The sequence below is a fragment of the Macrotis lagotis genome, chromosome 4 (genome assembly GCF_037893015.1).
Source record: "Macrotis lagotis isolate mMagLag1 chromosome 4, bilby.v1.9.chrom.fasta, whole genome shotgun sequence".
In the NCBI taxonomy this organism is placed as follows: Eukaryota; Metazoa; Chordata; class Mammalia; order Peramelemorphia; family Peramelidae; genus Macrotis; species Macrotis lagotis.
This window is the reverse complement of record NC_133661.1, coordinates 245970231-245988958: the sequence shown is the minus strand read 5'-3', so window position 1 is coordinate 245988958 and position 18728 is coordinate 245970231. Positions and strand designations below refer to the sequence as shown.

At 35.1% G+C, this 18728-nt stretch overlaps 1 protein-coding gene across 2 annotated transcripts in view; it reads right to left on the bottom strand.

Annotated features, from left to right (window-relative positions):
- SPTLC2 (serine palmitoyltransferase long chain base subunit 2) overlaps positions 1–18728 on the bottom strand; it is a 233632-nt gene that overhangs the window by 86455 nt on the left and 128449 nt on the right. For both annotated transcript variants that reach the window (XM_074235631.1, XM_074235630.1), the window contains exons 6-9: positions 8613–8706; positions 6077–6182; positions 4882–5101; positions 3039–3165 (exon numbers count right to left, since the gene is read on the bottom strand). In XM_074235631.1, coding sequence (XP_074091732.1) covers positions 3039–3165; positions 4882–5101; positions 6077–6182; positions 8613–8706 — 547 coding nt within the window. The remainder of the gene's footprint in view (positions 1–3038; positions 3166–4881; positions 5102–6076; positions 6183–8612; positions 8707–18728) is intronic.

Here is an 18728-nt window from a genome sequence, read left to right as displayed (position 1 = left end):
TGCATACCATGGAAACAATGTAAAGACTAACAGACTGCCTTCTGTGGGGGGTGGGGTGAGGGAAGCAAGATTAGGGGAAAATTGTAAAATTCAAAATAAATAAAATCTTTCTAAAAAAAAGTACACTCATTAACTACTCATCTAAGAACTATGAAATGACACAAGATAATAGAGAAGTTATGCTTGATTACTCTTATCTGCCACCTTGTCCAGACTATATTACATGGCTTTCTGCCTAAATTATGGGTTCCTTTGCTTTAGCACCATCTCTAAAAATATTGTTTGGAGTAATATTTATATCCAATTCTAATCTTTTAAGATATCAGTATCCTAGGGATCTAAGTCACCCTCTCTCTCTCCAATATTGACATACAGCATCATCTGCTTATAAATTCACTTATATGGCATAGCATTTATGACATTCCTTCTTATTAGGAAGAAAAAAAGATGCTTTTATAACAAAATTATGAATAAATATTACTTCATATGACCAAGATTTAAAGTTAAAATAGGTAATGTAATATAACTTCCTTTTCTTTATTTTGAGTAAATTTTTTAACAAAATGTCTGCGAAAGTCTAGGAATCTACCTACAACAACTAGATTGGCAAGACCTTTGCTTGTACTGTGTTCCTTCATTTTACTGAGCAGAGATAAGAATGATTAGGACAAAGAAAGGAACTGATGAATAAATGTGAGGCTAATACAAATTTGACAGGGTTATTTAAATTCAACAAGCATTGATTAAATACCTCCTTTATATATATATTGTGCTAGGCTCTGGCTCTACCAAGACAAATATAAAATATTTATTATCAAGAATGTCTCAAAATACTCTCAAAAATATCTTTGGGATTAATATTTTTATCATTACTTAGCATAACATCTTAGCATTACTTAACAATAAGTTTATGTCCCATTACTAGATTTCTTATTCCCTTCACCAGCAAATCAATCTTATGAAACAAAAGATATTCAATTTACCCCAAGAAATACTTTATATAGATCTACATTATTGAAGATAAGGAACAAGCAGTTACTGAAGGTCATAAATTGGGACTTGTTTTTTTATACATGTGAGCTAACAGATTATGAGTGCTCCCTATGGAGTGTCTGAAATGCTGAAAGACTAGATCTGATAAAAGTGAGATATGATTGGTATGTATACCAACTTTAAAAAAGTGAAAAAGGTTTTGGAACTATAACTAAATTCCTACTAACACAATACTTATATTACTCTCAGGAATGCTATAACTTTAGGTGGCAAATTTTAAAATTGAATGAAGAAGGAGGGATAAAACTGAAAGTGTTTTTTTTTTTGTTATTTCTACTGAACAAAAATTAACTTAAAAGGACTTTCCTATTCTTAGACAATTTGAAATAATGTAAAATATCATTTTAAGGAATTAAAATTGAAAACTGTGGCAAGACAAGTCAACTGAGACATGTTAGTAATTGATACTTAAACAGCACTTTAAGCTTTGCAAAGCAGCTGACATGCAACTTTTAAGATACCAGGAGGTAAGAATTGAAGGTATTTTTGTCACAGTTTTTATAGATGAGTAAATTGAAGCTCAGAGAGTAAGTGAATTAATTGCCCAAGATCTCATAAGTAAAGATTATAAACAAGATTTGAAACCAGGTCTTTCTGACTTTAAGACTAATACTCTTTCCTCTAATCTCTGTTAATGCATTTTCAGATTTTTCAAATGTGATAAAAAATAATTTGTGGTTTAAAGAATCTATTTAAAATTATTTCATATCTAACTCACAACTATCTCTTTATCCCCGTAATACAACCCAGCTTAATGCTTAACTGACATGGTTCAACTTTTTCTCATTACTAACATTGTAATGTCCACATTGTAGTTAGTCTACATATAATCACAACATTTGAAAGATGGAAGAGACCTCAAAATAATTAGCCCAACTCTTTCCTTAAAGGAATTTTTCCTAGAACATATCCAACAAGTGGACATCCAACCTTTGATGGAAGAACTTCAAGGTGTGAGAACTCATCCTTTTGAAGGCATTCACTGCTAGATGCTCAGATTGTTAGTTTTCCCAAATATTCAGTCTAAGTGCCTCTTTGCAACCTCAAAAGAAAGACTGTTTATCTGACAACTTTTATCAGAGTCAAAATTGTTCCAAAAATATTTAAAAAGGCAACCACATAAATAAATACAAGTCTTACCTGTTTTCTGAAGTTAACATCAATTGATAGCTATCGGACCATCTTCAACTTTTAACCATTTTAACCAAAACCCAAAGCATTGTGAAGTCAACTCTGCCCCCTAGTGATCGGCAATTATACCAAACAGCATAAACATCATCTTTCAACATTTAATCTAAATATATCCAAATATCTTATTAGAGCTAAAAGGAATTGGAGTCAAAGTTTAAATTATCCTTTACTATTTATATGAAATAAAGTCTAAGAGACTGGAAAGAAGTAGTGGCTCTTACATATCACCTTTAATATAACAAGCACACAACTTGCAGTCAAACAAGATTGGAATATGACTATAAACAAATTTAAAATGAGAAGTGAGTGTGCCTGACTGTTACCTAAAAGGGCTCATCTGCTAGATTATTTAGATCCAGAGCAAGTGGATCCAACTTTGATCCATGGGCCGCATGTGGCCATCAAAAAAACCCCCCAAAAAACCAATTCATGCAACTGGAGTCACATAACCAGAAAATGAAAGAATAGGTCAGCACATGCGACAGGGTTGCAACCTCATGGACCAACTTAACCAATTGGTAACATGGATTATGTAGCAGTCATGAATAACAATTAAATTTGTGGCCGTGACCAGCTTTGGCTGGGCAATACATCCCGGAAGAGCGAAAAGGTTGAACACCCATGGTCTAGAGAATAAAATTACTGAACATGCTCATTCTGCATTGAGTATGCTTAAGGTCTTTGAGAGACTGCCCAAAACAAGATGTTCAGAAAGAAAAGAAACAAAATATAGATACTCTATAATTACAACTCCCTAGCAAAGAGATATATCATATAATAAAATAAAGACTTACCAAGGTTTGTGCCGTCTTCACCCATAATGCATTTCATGGAAGTGATGATTTGTTCCACAACAGGTGGAGACAATGATGTGGCATACACAGCACTATGAGAATGTGTTCGGAGATAGTCTATCAGTTCCTGAGGAAGTTAGCAAAAACACACAATTATAGGCATGTCAAGACTTCAAAGGCCAAATATCCTTTGCATCTAGTACAAATTTTTTGCTTCAGTGTCACTGATTCTAATCTCTTAAACTAACAAGTTAGGCTGACATGTAAAGCTATTAGAGTTCAAGAAGACGACTCCAAAATTGGGAAAATAGTGTAAAATATATGGCATCTATAAGCTTTTACAGTCAGTAGAATACAGAGCTCCCAAGGGCAAGACCAGTGTCATTTTTGGTTGTTTTCATCCCTAATCTTTCTTATAATACCATACACAGAAGGTGCTTAATAAATATTTATTGCACTTAAGTCTGCATACTAAAAGTTTGTTAAATTTTATTCCCCATGTCCTAACATAGAAGAATATGGCCTCCAAAGTCTAAACTCAGCAAAACATGCCATCTCATATTCTTAAAGATACTAAACTAGCTTTCCCAGGCTGTTGTTTGTGATCACTCTTTCTGTAAACTGTTCAATTCTTTCTATTTTGACAAAGATACAACTTACATCTTACCCTAAGCACAACAAACTAATCCTTTAAAACCTTTAAATAGTATACAATATAAATCAGATACTGTTAATATTTCCACTATCTCAAACTCGACATATGAACCTGAGCAAATCTCTGCAGATCCACAGGTGAAAAAAGTACAGTAAAAATTATAAAAAAAGGAAACAATATAATCAGCAAAAATTTCAATTAAAATCTTTGAATAAAATAAGAGTCTGTCAGATATAAGGGTTTCACATCTTGTTTTCATGTTCCTTAACCAATGTGTGTATTACAAAAGGGATGCATGTGTGTATGCACATACACAGATGAGAATACACACAAATAAATAAAAAGATACTCATTCTAAGACCAAGTGCATAAGAATCCAATTTCACTGGGAAAGTAATACTGAAGCATTTATTTGATATTCAGATCATCACTTTTGTAGCTTTCTGGTCAGTAAAATAAAACTTTCCAAACATTGCTCAGTTTCCCAAAGACCACCCCCTTTGGAGATTATACTTCAGCAAAATTAAAGACAAAAAAACCTAATCCAGACCTTGTATGCTTGCTATGAGATACTTTTAGCCAGTTATCTCTTAAAGACTGATTCTGGCAAAACCAGTAAAATACTGGATTCTTCCAGATTCCTGCAGTTAATACTTAACCCCCAGCTGAGAAACTCAAATCATCAGGAAGCCCAAAGCTAGCAAAATAACTTCATTCTCAGTTGGTCTCTCTAAAATCCTCTGCATCTAGGATCACTAGCACAATGTAAACAAATAGAAAACCATTATAAACAGGAAGCACCAAAAGGATGTTCTCTCACCCAGGGGCATTCTGTATCTCAGACCAGCATTTAGTTTCGCAGAAGCTTTAAGAATGAAAAACAAAGTATGGAGGATGCCATTAGTTCAGCAAAGATATTAAAGTTATGGGGTGGTTAGGTGGCGCAGTGGATAAAGCACCGGCCCCGGAGTCAGGTGTACCTGAGTTCAAATCTGTCCTCAGACACTTACTAATTATCTAGCTGTGTGGCCTTGCGCAAGTCACTTAACCCCATTTGCCTTGCAAAAATAAAAGATATTAAAGTTACTCACCATACAACCAAAGGGTGAAGCTCATCTGTACTACAAATCCAAGTGGGAAACAAATTTATATCCTCAGCATGGTTGCCATTTCTTAACCCATATTTACCTTTTTTCCTCCAATGTATCCTCCAGCAGCTCCAAAGCTCTTTGTGAACGTCCCCATCATAACATCCACATCCTCAGGATTCAGACCAAAGTATTCTACTACACCCCGACCTGTTGGGCCCAGGGCCCCAATGCTGTGGGCTTCATCTAGATACAGGTAAGATTTATATTTCTTCTTAAGAGCAATCACCTCAGGCAGGCGAACAATTGAACCTTCCATGCTGGCAAAACAGGATAACAGGTTATGAAAACTTAGATTTTTAACTGAAAGCTAATATGTGGGCTCCTCTTTGCTAATTTTTACTAGTGTTTGAACAAAGTCCATTTATTACATATACAGCAGCAAAAACATTGAAATTTCTCTTGGTCCCATGACTAAATAATTATTCATTCTGCAACCATCATCGTTTTTAACAGTATCTAAGAAACCTCAACATCTATTTTAAATCAAATGTTATTTCTTACAATCCAATCTTTTGAAGGCAAGAATTCAATCATAGTTTCCAGGTACAGTTCATGATATAATGACATTGAGCATAGATTTAGATGCCATATTACAATATATCATTGATTGCTGAATAACTTGGATACCATGTTTCTACAGACTTCTAGGAAAAGAAATTGTATCTTTTATAAGCAATCAACAATACCTTGGAAGGAAAAAGGTCAGAACAGATTTTCCTCAAGGTTATAGTTAAGAATTAACAATAGTTTTAAAAACTTAAAATTATTTTGATGGAAAAAATGAAAAATAGTAAACAAATTATGTGTGGGACAAGAAGTATGATCACAGGAAATAAACATTTGAAGCAGTATTTTTAAAAAGAAATAAATAAATACCAGCATGCATAGCTGTAAAGAGAAAGTACAGCATAACAAAAAGAGCAACAAAGTCAGAATGAGAAGAGTTATATTCTAACTGTGGTATTAAATATCAGTATAAGTTCAGGCAAATAGTTTCCACATTTTGCACCTCAGTTTCACTAGCTATAAAATGAGGGAATACTTACTTTACTTATAGTATGTGCCTTAAAGAAGACCACTTAAATTGAGCAATTTAAGAAGACCATTTAAATATAATTAGGTAAATCATTTTATAAACCTAAAAACATTTATATAAAATTTATCAATGTTGATGTTATTATTACTATTAAGCATACAATTTTAAGAAGCATATCACTAAGATTAAAGACTACCTGTATATTCCTTCCACAAGAATGAGAATTTTTTTCCAGGGCCTTCGTGTTCGAGGCTGTCCATATACAATTGCATCTTTTAATAGCTTCTCAAGGCTTTGCATATCTAGAGAAACAGAAAAGAATCATAACACTTCACTTTTCTCAATAATAGTGATACATTTGTATAATCTATTCACTCACCTCATTCTCTTGTATGTCAGCATGAACTTGTAAAATGGATGGCCTGGGACAGGGTCTGATCATAGAATCAGAAACATCTAACATATCCATATAGGACTGAATCCACGGTTCCTAAGCCTATTCCTCTAAACCAGGGCTGTCCAAAATGTGGTCCTCAGGCACCCACAATGTGATTATATGCAGCCTGTCTTTGGGTTTACTAAACACTGGTAAAGGAAGCAGAGCTACCACAGAGATCTCACTAAAACAGGAAATCAAAATATATTGTTTATTGTTTCAATGAAAACTTTAAAAAGTAAGGTTGAATAGCCCTGCCCTAAATAATAAGGTAACCAGCCTTAGAACTCTGAGATAATGATTCTTAACAAAGAAAAAAAACTTTTAGGGGAATAATTATGTGGAAAAAAGCATTATTTTCATTTGGAAAATGCAAAAAACTCTCTAGACTGTACTTGGACCAGGAATTTAAATTAGAGTTAATTATGTATATAGAGTATATGTAAAGTACTCTAATATCCTGAATTTTTCTTTTCCATTTGTCCCTTAGAATGGTTCACTAGCCTGGGAAATAATTTAACTAGCTATTTCCTTCGCTGTAGTTTTCCTGAGCAGACTGAAGCTTTCCATATTAGATTTATTTAGTTTTAAAGTTCTAAATACCACAACAATCTACATACTTATGTTGGATCTGAAAGATATTAAGATAAACCAGGGGGAAGAAAATCTGTGCAGCATAAAACCTGAGGGATGATTTTTTTCCTTTTTTTTTGATTTAATTAATTTATTTTGAATTTTACAATTTTTCCGCTAATCTTGCTTCCCTCCCCACAGAAGGCAATCTATTAATCTTTACATTGTTTCGATGGTATATATTGATCTAAGTTGAATTGTTGAGAGAGAGAGATCATATATCCTTAAGAAAAAAATAAAGTATAAGATTTAGCAAAATTACATAATAAGATGACTGTTTGTTTTTTTAAATTAAAGGTAATAGTCTTTGGTCTTTGTTCAAACTCCACAATTCTTTCTCTGGATAGAGATGGTATTCTCCATTACAGAAACCCCAAAATTGTGCCTGATTGTTACACTGATAGAATGAGCAAGTCCATCAAGGTTGATCATTGCCCCCATGTAGCTGTTAGGGTATACAATGGTATTCAGGTTCTGTTCATCTTGCTCAGTATCAGTTCATGCAAATCCTTCCAGGCTTCCCTGAATTCCCATCTCTTCTGGTTTCTAATAGAACAAGAATATTACATAACATACATATACCACAGTTTGTTAAGCCATTCCCCAATTGATGGATATTCACTCAATTTCCAATTAGTTGCCACCACAAGTAGAGCTGCTATGAATATTTTTGTGCATGTGATGTTTGTACCCTTTTTCATGATCTCTTCAGGGTATAGACCTAGTAGTGGTATTGCTGGATCAAAGGGTATGCACATTTTTATTGCCCTTTGGGTGTGAGGGATGATCTTAAAAGAAATGTACAAATTTCTTTCATAAAAATTTTTTTTTTTAAAAAATACAAGTATGTAGGGGGGGAAAATGTTAGTTTGCTATTTTCATAAAGAATGATACATGTAACATGGCTAAAGATGTTAGAAACACTGCATTAGAAAACAATAAAACAGCAGAATAAGTAAATTTAAATCTCAAATTAAGTATTACCAAACAAGCCAAATAATAACTAACCCAGGCATTCAAAAAGAATGCTAAAAATATGTATTCTAGAGTGAAACCAGTTTGTTTCATTCAAGAAAATATGGAAAGTCAGGAAAGAATCATATGAAAATGTACTAATTATTCTAGTTTATCATATTTATATTCAGAAGGGAAAAGAAAATTTAGGAAGTTTATTTTAAGTTTTAATGGGAAAATATTTTCCAATAAAATTGTTATTATATGTAAAAATTTTAATATTTTTACACTATAAAGGAGAATTTTTTTTTAGGTTTTTTCAAGGCAAATGGGGTTAAGTGGCTTGCGCAAGGCCACATAGCTAGGTAATTATTAAGTGTCTGAGGACGAATTTGAACCCAGGTACTCCTGACTCCAGGGCCAGTACTCTATCCACTGCATCACCTAGCCACCCCTTATGAAGGAGAATTTAACAACAAAAGAGAAAAAGAACATTATTTTTGGAGGAAAAAGACCTCCTTCAGTCTTTCCCCATAATCCAACTGAAAAGATAAAAGAATAGAAACATATTTAAATTCTGCTATATCCTTTATATTTTCAAAGAGCTATAATGATTAGAATAAACAATAAGATTCATAACCTATGTTAACCACTGATCAAGAATAATTAAACAACTAAGATAAACCAGAAAAACATTGAAATCACTCACTATTGTGTTTGAAGATTCTAATGGTTGCTCCAGACAACCTAGCGCCAAGAACTAGAGATGCATGGTTCAGTTCATCACTCAATATGAGGCAGCCCTGTGTGAAATAGTCAAAGGAAAGAAAAAAATTGAGGAGGAAAAACAGGTTACACAAGTCACACAAAAAATTTCAAACTATTAAAAAATGCAGTATCCTATTAAGCAGAACACAAAAACAAAACTAGAATATTTGAGGTGGGGAAAACGTCAGCATGAAACCAAATAAATCACAATTTTTCCATTCTCAATTTGATAAGAGATTTTATACTTTAGAGGTCAATTTTAAAAAAAATCTTAACAGTTTCAATTTATATTATCATTTCAAGAAGTTACATTGACTAAACTTTGTCATATGTATAACTAACTGCTTACTACAATATATCTCAAAGTGATTATCGCCAATTTAAGTACTCCCTCCACTGATGAATGTCACATGCCTTAGAAGCAAGCTGTAGTTGCATTCAGTTGTGTCTACACGTTAGTTCTTGGATGATACTATCTAATAAATTCATAGTTAAAAGACTTTACAGCTTAGTCTTAGCAGTCCCACCTCTATGTCATATTGAACTTTCAAAGCTGACTTTAGTAAAAATGCAATTAAGTATGAGAATAATTTTCTAAAAACCTATATCTGAAACTTCTTCAACTTCATAAGGATCTGAGTTGTTTGTTCAAAGGTTTTTGCATATGCTTACTTTTTTTGACTGAGGGAAGGAAGAAAGAAAAAAATCTAATGTTTGCCCTTCCTTTTTATTTTTAATTTTATTTATTTAAGGCAATGGTGCTAAATGACTTACCCAAGGTCTTACAGCTATTTAATTATTAAGTGAGGCCAGATTTGAACTCAGATCCTCCCGACTCCAGGACTGGTGCTCTAACTACTGCACCACCATAATTGCCCTAAGTTTGCCCTTCCTTAAGGCTAGAAAAAGTCAAAGTTTTAGCTTTGTTTCTAAAACCTAGCACAGAGCTCAATCTAATACAATGATGCTTGTTTTTTGCTGAAACAGGAAAATATGAGATTTTTCACTACTTATTAAACCACTCTTAGATTCTGATGTTTCACCTTCCTATAGTCCTAGGACTCAAAATAATCTTACCAACAATGTTCAACAGATAAGAACTGAACTCAAAATTTCCTTTCGCCTATGGCTCTTTTTTCTTTTTTCTTTTGGTTTTTGCAAGACAATGGGGTTAAGTGACTTGCCCAAGGTCACACAGCTAAGTAATTATTAAGTGTCTGAGACTGGATTTGAACTCAGGTCCTACTGACTCCAGGACGGGTATTCTATCCACTGTGTCTGAAGTCAAATTTGAACTCAGTTCCTCCTGATTCCAAGGCTGATGATCAATCTATTGCGCTACCCTAGCTGCCCCCAAAATATATCGCGAAATTTCAGTGAACTGAATTGTCTTCCTTCTTGTCAATGGTTCACTGTGGGAAGTTTATTCATTGCCCAAAATGAGTCTGAAAGAAAAAATGAGTTATACCTCATTAATGCAAGGATTATAATTTCTTCTTCTCACTCTTATAATGAATTTCAATTGCCAAGACACACCAGGAATAGTTTTTCAGTACTTCTGATCTTATTTCACATCAAGCTTCAAGGAATGTGAACTCTCCAATTTGTGGCTAGGTAAATTCAATAAAATCACTTACCAGGAAAAAAAAAGCTGCCTACCAGATAATCTACTTAAAGAGGGGCTACACTCCTCTGATTCCATTAAGCAGTTAAGAGGATAATTTTGAACCTGATCTGATGGGGCCCCAAAATTTATAGAATACATTTACCCTTTAAAATTCAAGGAAATTGACTTCTGGCCAAGATGGCGGAGAGAAGACAGGCACAGTTCTAAAGTCTCCTGATCTCTTCCCCATCTATCACATGAAACAAACCTCTTAAAAGAAATCCGAACCACAAAACCCAGAAAGAAAAGCCAGGGGAAAGAACATCTACCTCAGAATTTGTCTCCCGCAGCAGCCTTGGCTGAGTACCGTGAGTCTGGGTTCAGAGGGAGGATCAGCCCCGGATCAGCCAGATTAACAGCTGAATTGGAACCGGGAGTCTGAGGGCCCGAGAGCTGGAGCTGCTGGATCAGCGGTGGGGCTGGAAGAAAGGGGCTTGGGTCCGCGGGGAAGCAGAAGCACTGGTGTTGGTGCTGTCCCCCTGGAGCTTGGGGAAGGGGCTGTGGGGAGAGGTCTGGTGCAGGAGAGCTGCAGACACCATCTCTGGAGTCCTCAGGTCTGAGAAACTCTGAGTCCATGCCTCCATTGCACTGAGGCCTCCTCCAAAACAAACAATTGCAAACTACTTCTGCCTCAGGCCCAGGTGTGTGAGTAAAAGAACCAGCCCAGCTGAGGAATCACTTCAGGCCAGGGTAAAGCCCACCATTGATTGAAGGCAAAAGAATTCAATAGCTCCAATTCTTTCCCTCAAGCAAAGGGAGAAGGCCTCAACCAAGGTCACAAACAATCCAGAGAGGGCAACCAGCACCTCCTACTGGCCAGCCAGGGAAACTGCACTCAATAAAGCCTTTAGTGATCCCAAGCCCAGGTGAACCAGCCCCCCCCCCCCCCCCCCCCCCCCCCCCCCGGCAACTCAAGGTCTTAGCATAATGAAGAAGGGTCAGCAGAAAGGTGGATCCATAGAAAAATTCCTGGAAGGGAAAGACCCCAACTCAGAAACACCTGGAACCTCTGAGGAGAAATACAATCTGGTCTTCAGCACAGAAACAGAAAGACTTCCTTGAAGAAATAAGGAAGGAGCTTAAAAATTTGGGAGAGACAATTAATACCTTACAACAAGAAAACAAAACCTTAGAAAGTACAATTGGACAAACACAAAAGGAGAATAAATCTTGCAGATCCTAAAATGAGCAAATGCAAAAAAGAAATTAATTCTCTCAAAGTCTCAATTGGTCAAATGGAAAGCTCTTTCAAAAGTAGAATTGACCAATTGGAAAAGGACTTGCAAAAGGTTAATGAAGAAAACTCCTCCCCCAAAAAAAGAATAGAGTCTACAGAAACTAATGACTTCATGAGACAGCAAGAGTCAGTTAAAATCAAAAAATAGAAAAAATAGAAGCAAATGTAAAATACCTCATCAACAAAACCACTGACCTTGAGAATAGATCGAGGAGGCGCAACTTGAAAATTATAGGACTTCCTGAAAACATTGAAGAGAAAAAAAGCCTGGACTTAATATTACAGGATCTAGTGATGGAAAACTGCCCTGATATCATGGAATCGGAGGGCAAAGTAGTTATAGAAAGAGTACATCAATCCCCACCAGAAAAACGATCCTAAAAGGAAAACACCAAGGAATGTTGTGGCCAAATTCCAGAACTATCAGATAAAAGAGAAAATCCTGCAAGCAGCCAGAAACAATTTAAATATCAAGGAGCCAAAGTAAGGACCTGGCTGCATCAAATATAAGGGATCGAAGGGCTTGGAACGAGATATTTCGAAGAGCACGGGAGCTTGGAATGCAGTCAAGAATCTACTTTCCTGCAAAGCTGAGCCTTGTCTTCCAGGGGAAAAGATGGACATTTAACAAAAATGGAAGAATTCCAAAAATTTCTGAAGAAAAGATCAGAGCTAAACAGAAAATTTGGACATCAAACAGGAGGTTCAAGAGACACAGGAAAAGGTAAAAAAAAGGGGGGGTGGTAAAAGGAAAAAAAATGCAATCTAGTAAGTTGAAACTAGCTATATCCCAGCATGGGGGGGGGGGGGGAGACTCTCATAAATCCTGAGAAATGTAACTGTAACAAAGAGAATATACCTAGCCAGAAATGATGGATATCCATGACCTATCCATGAGACTGCTATCTAATGGGATGTAACTGGATTTAACCCCATTTGGGAGAAAGACTCTAATAATTCTCAGGAATTTTGACTCTATTCAATAGAATATACTGAACTAGAAGGGACACACACTCAGAAATTTTCTATGACTTAGATAGAATGATCTAAAAAAATACACTACCTTCCTAAAAAAGGGGGACAGGAAAGAGACGGGAGGAGGGAAGGGATTGAATGGGACAAATCTCATTATACTAAGAGGTACAAAAAACCCATGGTAATAGAGGGGAAGAAGGGAGCAGAGGAGAAACACCTGAATCTTCTTCTCATCAGACTTGGCTAAAAGTCAACCTACACATACTCAGTTAACTTATAAAACATCTAACCTTTTAAGTATTAAAAGGGGAAAAGGGGAGAAGGGGATGGAGAAAGGGAAGGGGAGTGGGGGAAATAAGTGGAAATAACAAAAGGAAGGGAAGGGAAAAGGGAAAAAGGGAAAGGGGAAAGAAGGGGGAGGATGTGACATAGGAGGGCAAACACACTGAAGGGGGTGGTATTAAGAAACAAAATACTGGGGAATACAGATAAAAGGGGGAAAGGGGAAAAATACAAACAGAGGGAAGATAGCACAGAGGGCAATAAAGAATTAGTAATCATAACCTTGAATGTGAATGGGATGAACTCTCCCTTAAAAATGTAAGCAAATACCAGAGTGGATTAAAAACCCAGAATCCTACAATATGCTGCTTACAAGAAACTCATTTGAAGCAGAGAAACACAAAGAATAAAGGTCAAAGGTTGGAGCAAAATATATTTTGCTTCAGCTGAAGTAAAAAAAGCAGGGGTAGCAATCCTTATCTCAGACAAAGCAGCAGCAATAATAGATAGCATTAAAAGAGATAAGGAAGGAAACTTTATCCTCCTAAAAGGTACCATAGACAATACAGTCATTTCAATATTGAATATATATGCACCCAGTGGGACAGCACCCAAATTCTTAGAGGAGAAGCTGAAAGAATTACAGGAAGACATAGACAGCAAAACTCTACTAGTGGGAGACCTCAACCTCCCATATCAGGTCGAGATAAATCGAATCATAAAACAAACAAGAAAGAAATTAGGGAGGTAAATACATTGTTAGAAAAATTAGATATGGTAGACTTATGGAGGAAACTGAATGGGAACAGAAAGGAATATACCTTTTTCTCTGCAGTACATGGAACTTATACAAAAATTGACCACGTACTAGGACATAAAAACCTAATGATCAACTGCAGAAAATAGTGAATACATCTTTCTCAGATCACAATGCAATAAAAGTCATATGCAATACTGGGCCAAGGAGATATAGACCCAGAACAAATTGGAAACTGAATAACCTCATTTTAAAAAATGAGTGGACCAAAAAACAAATTATAGAAAGAATTAACCATTTTATCCTACATAATGATAATAATGAAACAACATACCAAAACCTATAGGACTCATTCAAAAGAAACAACAAAGAAAGAACAAATCAAAAATCCCCAATCAAATACCAAATTAGAAAATTCTAAAAATTAAAGGAGAAATTAATAAAATCGAAAGCAAAAAAACTATTGAATTAATAAACAAAACTAAAAGTTGGTATTAAGAAAAAACCAATAAAATTGATAAACCTCTGGTCAATTGGATTTAAAAAAAGAAAGAAGAAAACCAAATTGCTAGTATTATAAATGAAAAAGGTGAACTCACCACCAATGAGGAGGAAATTAAAGTAATAATTCTAAATTATTTTGCCCAACTCTATGCTAATGAATTTAATAATCTAAGTGAAATGGATGAATATTTACAAAAATATAAGTTGTACAGGGTAAATGAAGAAGAGATTAAATACCTAAACAACCCTATCTCAGAAAAAGAAATTCAACAAGCCATTTTGAACTCCCTAAAAAAAATCTCCAGGGCCTGATGGATTCACAAGTGAATTCTGCCAAACATTTAAGGAACAATTGGTTCCAATCCTATATAAACTCTTTGGAAAAACAGGGAAAGATGGAACTCTGCCTAACTCTTTCTATGAAACCAATATGGTACTGTTACCTAAACCAGGAAGAGTTAAAACAGAGAAAGAAAATTATAGACCTATTTCCCTGATGAATATAGATGCAAAAATCCTAAATAAAATCTTAGCAAAACGACTACAACAAGTCATCACTAGGATAATACATTATGATCAAGTAGGATTTATTCCAGGAATGCAGGGTTGGTTCAATACTAGGAAAACTGTTAGTATACTCAATTATATCAACAACAAACCTATCAGAAATCATATGATCATATCAATAGATGCTGAAAAAAGCTTTTGACAAAATACAGCATCCATTCCTAATTAAAAACTCTAGAGAGTTTAGGAATAAATGGACTGTTCCTTAAAATAATTAGCAGTACCTATCTGAAACCATCAACAAGCATTATATTCAATGGGGAGAAGCTAGAGGCATTCCCAATAAGATCAGGGGTGAAACAAGGATGCCCATTATCACCACTACTATTTCAATATTGTATTAGAAATGTTAGCATCAGCAATTAGAGAAGAAAAAGAAATTGAAGGAATTAGAATTGGGAAGGAAGAGACAAAACTCTCACTCTTCACAGATGACATGATGGTATACCTAGAGAATTCCAAGAAATCATCCAAAAAACTACTGGAAACAATAGCAATTTTAGCAAAGTTGCAGGTTATAAAATAAACCCTCATAAATCCTCAACTTTTCTATATATGTCTAGCAAGAAACAGCAGGAAGAGCTAGAAAGAGGAATCCCATTCAAAGTAACCTCAGACAGTGTAAAATATTTGGGAGTCTATTTGCCAAGACAGACTCAGAATCTTTTTGAAAACAACTATAAAACACTTCTCACACAAATTAAATCAGATTTAAATAACTGGGCAAATATCAACTGCTCATGGATAGGTAGAGCTAATATAATAAAAATGACAATTCTACCAAAACTAAACTATCTGTTTAGTGCCCTACCAATCAAAATTCCAAAAAATTACTTCAATTAGTTAGAAAAAATTGTAAGTAAATTCATATGGAGAAATAAAAAGTCAAGAATTGCCAGGAGCTTAATGAAAAAAAGTGCAAACAAAGGTGGCTTAGCACTACCGATCTAAAACTATATTATAAAGCATCAGTCATCAAAACTGTTTGGTATTGGCTAAGAAATAGAGTGGTGGACCAGTGGAATAGACTAGGTGTAAAAGCAGGAGAGGATTATAGTAATCTGCTGTTTGATAAACCCAAAGAGTCTGGCCATTGGGATAAAAACTCCCTCTATGATAAAAACTGCTGGGATAATTGGAAGTTAGTATGGAAGAAACTTAGATTAGACCAACACCTCACACCCTTTAACAAGGTAAGATCCAAATGGTCACAGGACATAGACATAAAAAACAATACTATAAGCAAATTAGAAGATCAAGGACTAGTCTACCTGTCAGATCTATGGAAAGGGGAACAGTTTATGACTAGGGAAGAGTTGGAGAACATCACCAAAAACCAATTAGATGATTTTGATTACATTAAATTAAAAAGCTTTTGCACAGATAAAACCAATGTAATCAAGATCAAAAGAAATGTAGTAAATTGGGAAACAATCTTTACAACTAATGATTCTGACAAAGCACTCATTTCTAAAATATACAGAGAACTGAGACATATTTTTAAAACAAAATGCCATTCCCCAATTGACAAATGGTCAAAGGATATGCAAAGGCAATTTACAGATGAGGAGATCAAAGTAATCCATAGCCATATGGAAAAATGTTCTAAATCATTAATTATTAGAGAAATGCAAATTAAAGCTTCTCTGAGGTACCACCTCACAAACTCTCAGATTGGCCAGTATGACCAGGAAGGATAATGATCATTGTTGGAAGGGATGTGGGAAATCTGGGGACACTATTACACTGTTGGTGGAGCTGTGAACTCATCCAACCCTTCTGGAGAGCTATTTGGAACTATGCCCAAAGGGCAACAAAAATGTGCATACCCTTTGACCCAGCCATACCACTACTGGATCTATACCCTGAAGAGATGAGGAAAAAGGGTAAAAACATTACTTGTCCAGAAAATATTTATATCAGCCCTGTTTGTGGTGGCAAACAATTGGAAATCCAGTAAATGTCCTTCAATTGGGGAATGGCTTGGCAAACTGTGGTATGTGTATGTCGTGGAACACTATTGTTCTATTAGAAACCAGGAAGGTCAGGATTCCAGGGAAACTTGGAGGGATTTGCATGAACTGATGCTGAGTGAGATGAGCAGAACCAGAAAAACACTGTACACCCTAACAGCAACATGGGAGTGATGTTCAACCTTGAAGGACTTGCTCATTCCATCAGTGCAACAATTGGGAACAATTTTGGGCTGTCTGCAAAGGAGAGTATCATCTGTATCCAGATAAGGAGCTGTGGAGTTTGAACTAAGTGCAAGGACTATTCCCTTTAATTTAGGAAAAAAACCCAGATATCTTATTGTCTGATCTTGTTACATCTGAGAATTATATTCTCTTTAAGGATATGATTTCTCTCTCATCACACCCAATTTGGATCAAGGTACAACATGGAAACAAAGTAAAGACTGACAGAGTGTTATCTGTGGGGTGGGGGAGGGGGGAGGGAAGCAAGATTGGGGGAAAATTGTAAATCTCAATATCTTTAATAAAAATAAATTTAAAACAAATTCAAGGAAATTATTTAATTATTCCCTTTGCCTGCTTGATTTTTTCCCCTCAAAACGGTATTAATTTTTGAAACAGTTCACATACATGGAAGCAGACATTCATGCAGCAAAAATTTACAACAAAGTTAGTTGGTTTTCAACAGATGGGATCTATGGTATATGATCAAGCAGACTCAAGTTTAGAAGTGATTCTTTTGACATATTTTACTAGAAAAAGCAAGGTCAGTGAGTTATCTAACAGGAGCATGACCAGAAAATTTAACCACACCTTAGCATAACTTAAGCAGAGAATCAATTATATGTCTTATTAGACTATTTTAGACTAAAAAATCTACTCTGATGGGTTCCACCAATGAAAGCCCTTCCCTCTGTTCCACTTCATCCTAACAGTGCTTTATTTTTTCTGGGGTCAGAAGAATATGAAATAATGAAAGTGGGATAGTGAAAAGCATAATGGATTTGAAACTAGAAGACCTGGGTTCATGAGCTGACTGATTTTTGAGATGTGATATAGGCAAATCATTTTCTATATCTAGGACTGCTTCCTCATCTGTAAGCTGGCAGATAAATTTTTATTCTACCTAATAATGACAATTAGCATTTTATTATCACTTTACAGATTCATTATCAGATTGCTGTGAGAAAGCATTCTGTAAACTTTAAAATTTTCTACAAATGAATTTTCTCTTCTTTCTCATCCTGCTATCAGATACACCAGAGAATCATGAGGGAAATTGAATGCTTCCTTTGACTCTCTGATCTTGGTGCCAGCAAGTTTATTTAACTACCTAATTCAACTGGCACAAGGTCAGAGATCAGTTTACTAAGGAATTAACGAAGGAAAATAAAATTATTTTATTTAAGGAAGGATAGGTGAAATTCAAAAGTACAGTAACACTCTTCAGTACATCTACAAGTGACCTTCTTTCTGTAGAATCTTGTCTTTATCTAACTCTATCAGCATTCACTTTGGTAGTCACCAAGCTGGCTCATCTTTTATGTGAAGCTCAGATTGTTTCCTTTTAGTTAGTGTTGTAGCCTAAACCAAGTCTAACAATATAGTCCTGCTATTTAATATTCTGAAAACTAGGCACTGAACTTTTTGTCTAAAGCTCAGAAATAAATATCTTTTACTTCTGATATCAAAATTAGCACCTCTATTGGACACTCAGTTTCTGACAGGCCTTAACAATGAACAGATCAAATATTTCCAGTCTAGCTATAGCTCTGTTACTTCTTCATGGCCTTGAGGTAACAAATCGTTTGTAGAATTCAAACCCTCCTAACCTTACAAATAAATATCCAAAGTCCTATCTTAGAGTTTTTACAATATCATAAAACTATAGTGACAATATACAGTTTTCATGACCAAGAAGGGAAAAATGATGTTTAACACATCTAAGTTTTTTTTTCCCTCTCTTCTTATTAAGATCACAGATTTTAAAGATAAAAAGAATTTTAAAGGTCTTCTAATATGAATCCCTCATTTTACAGATGAGAAAACTGGGGGCCCAGAGTTTAAATGATTTGTCCAGAGTCATCCGTTTT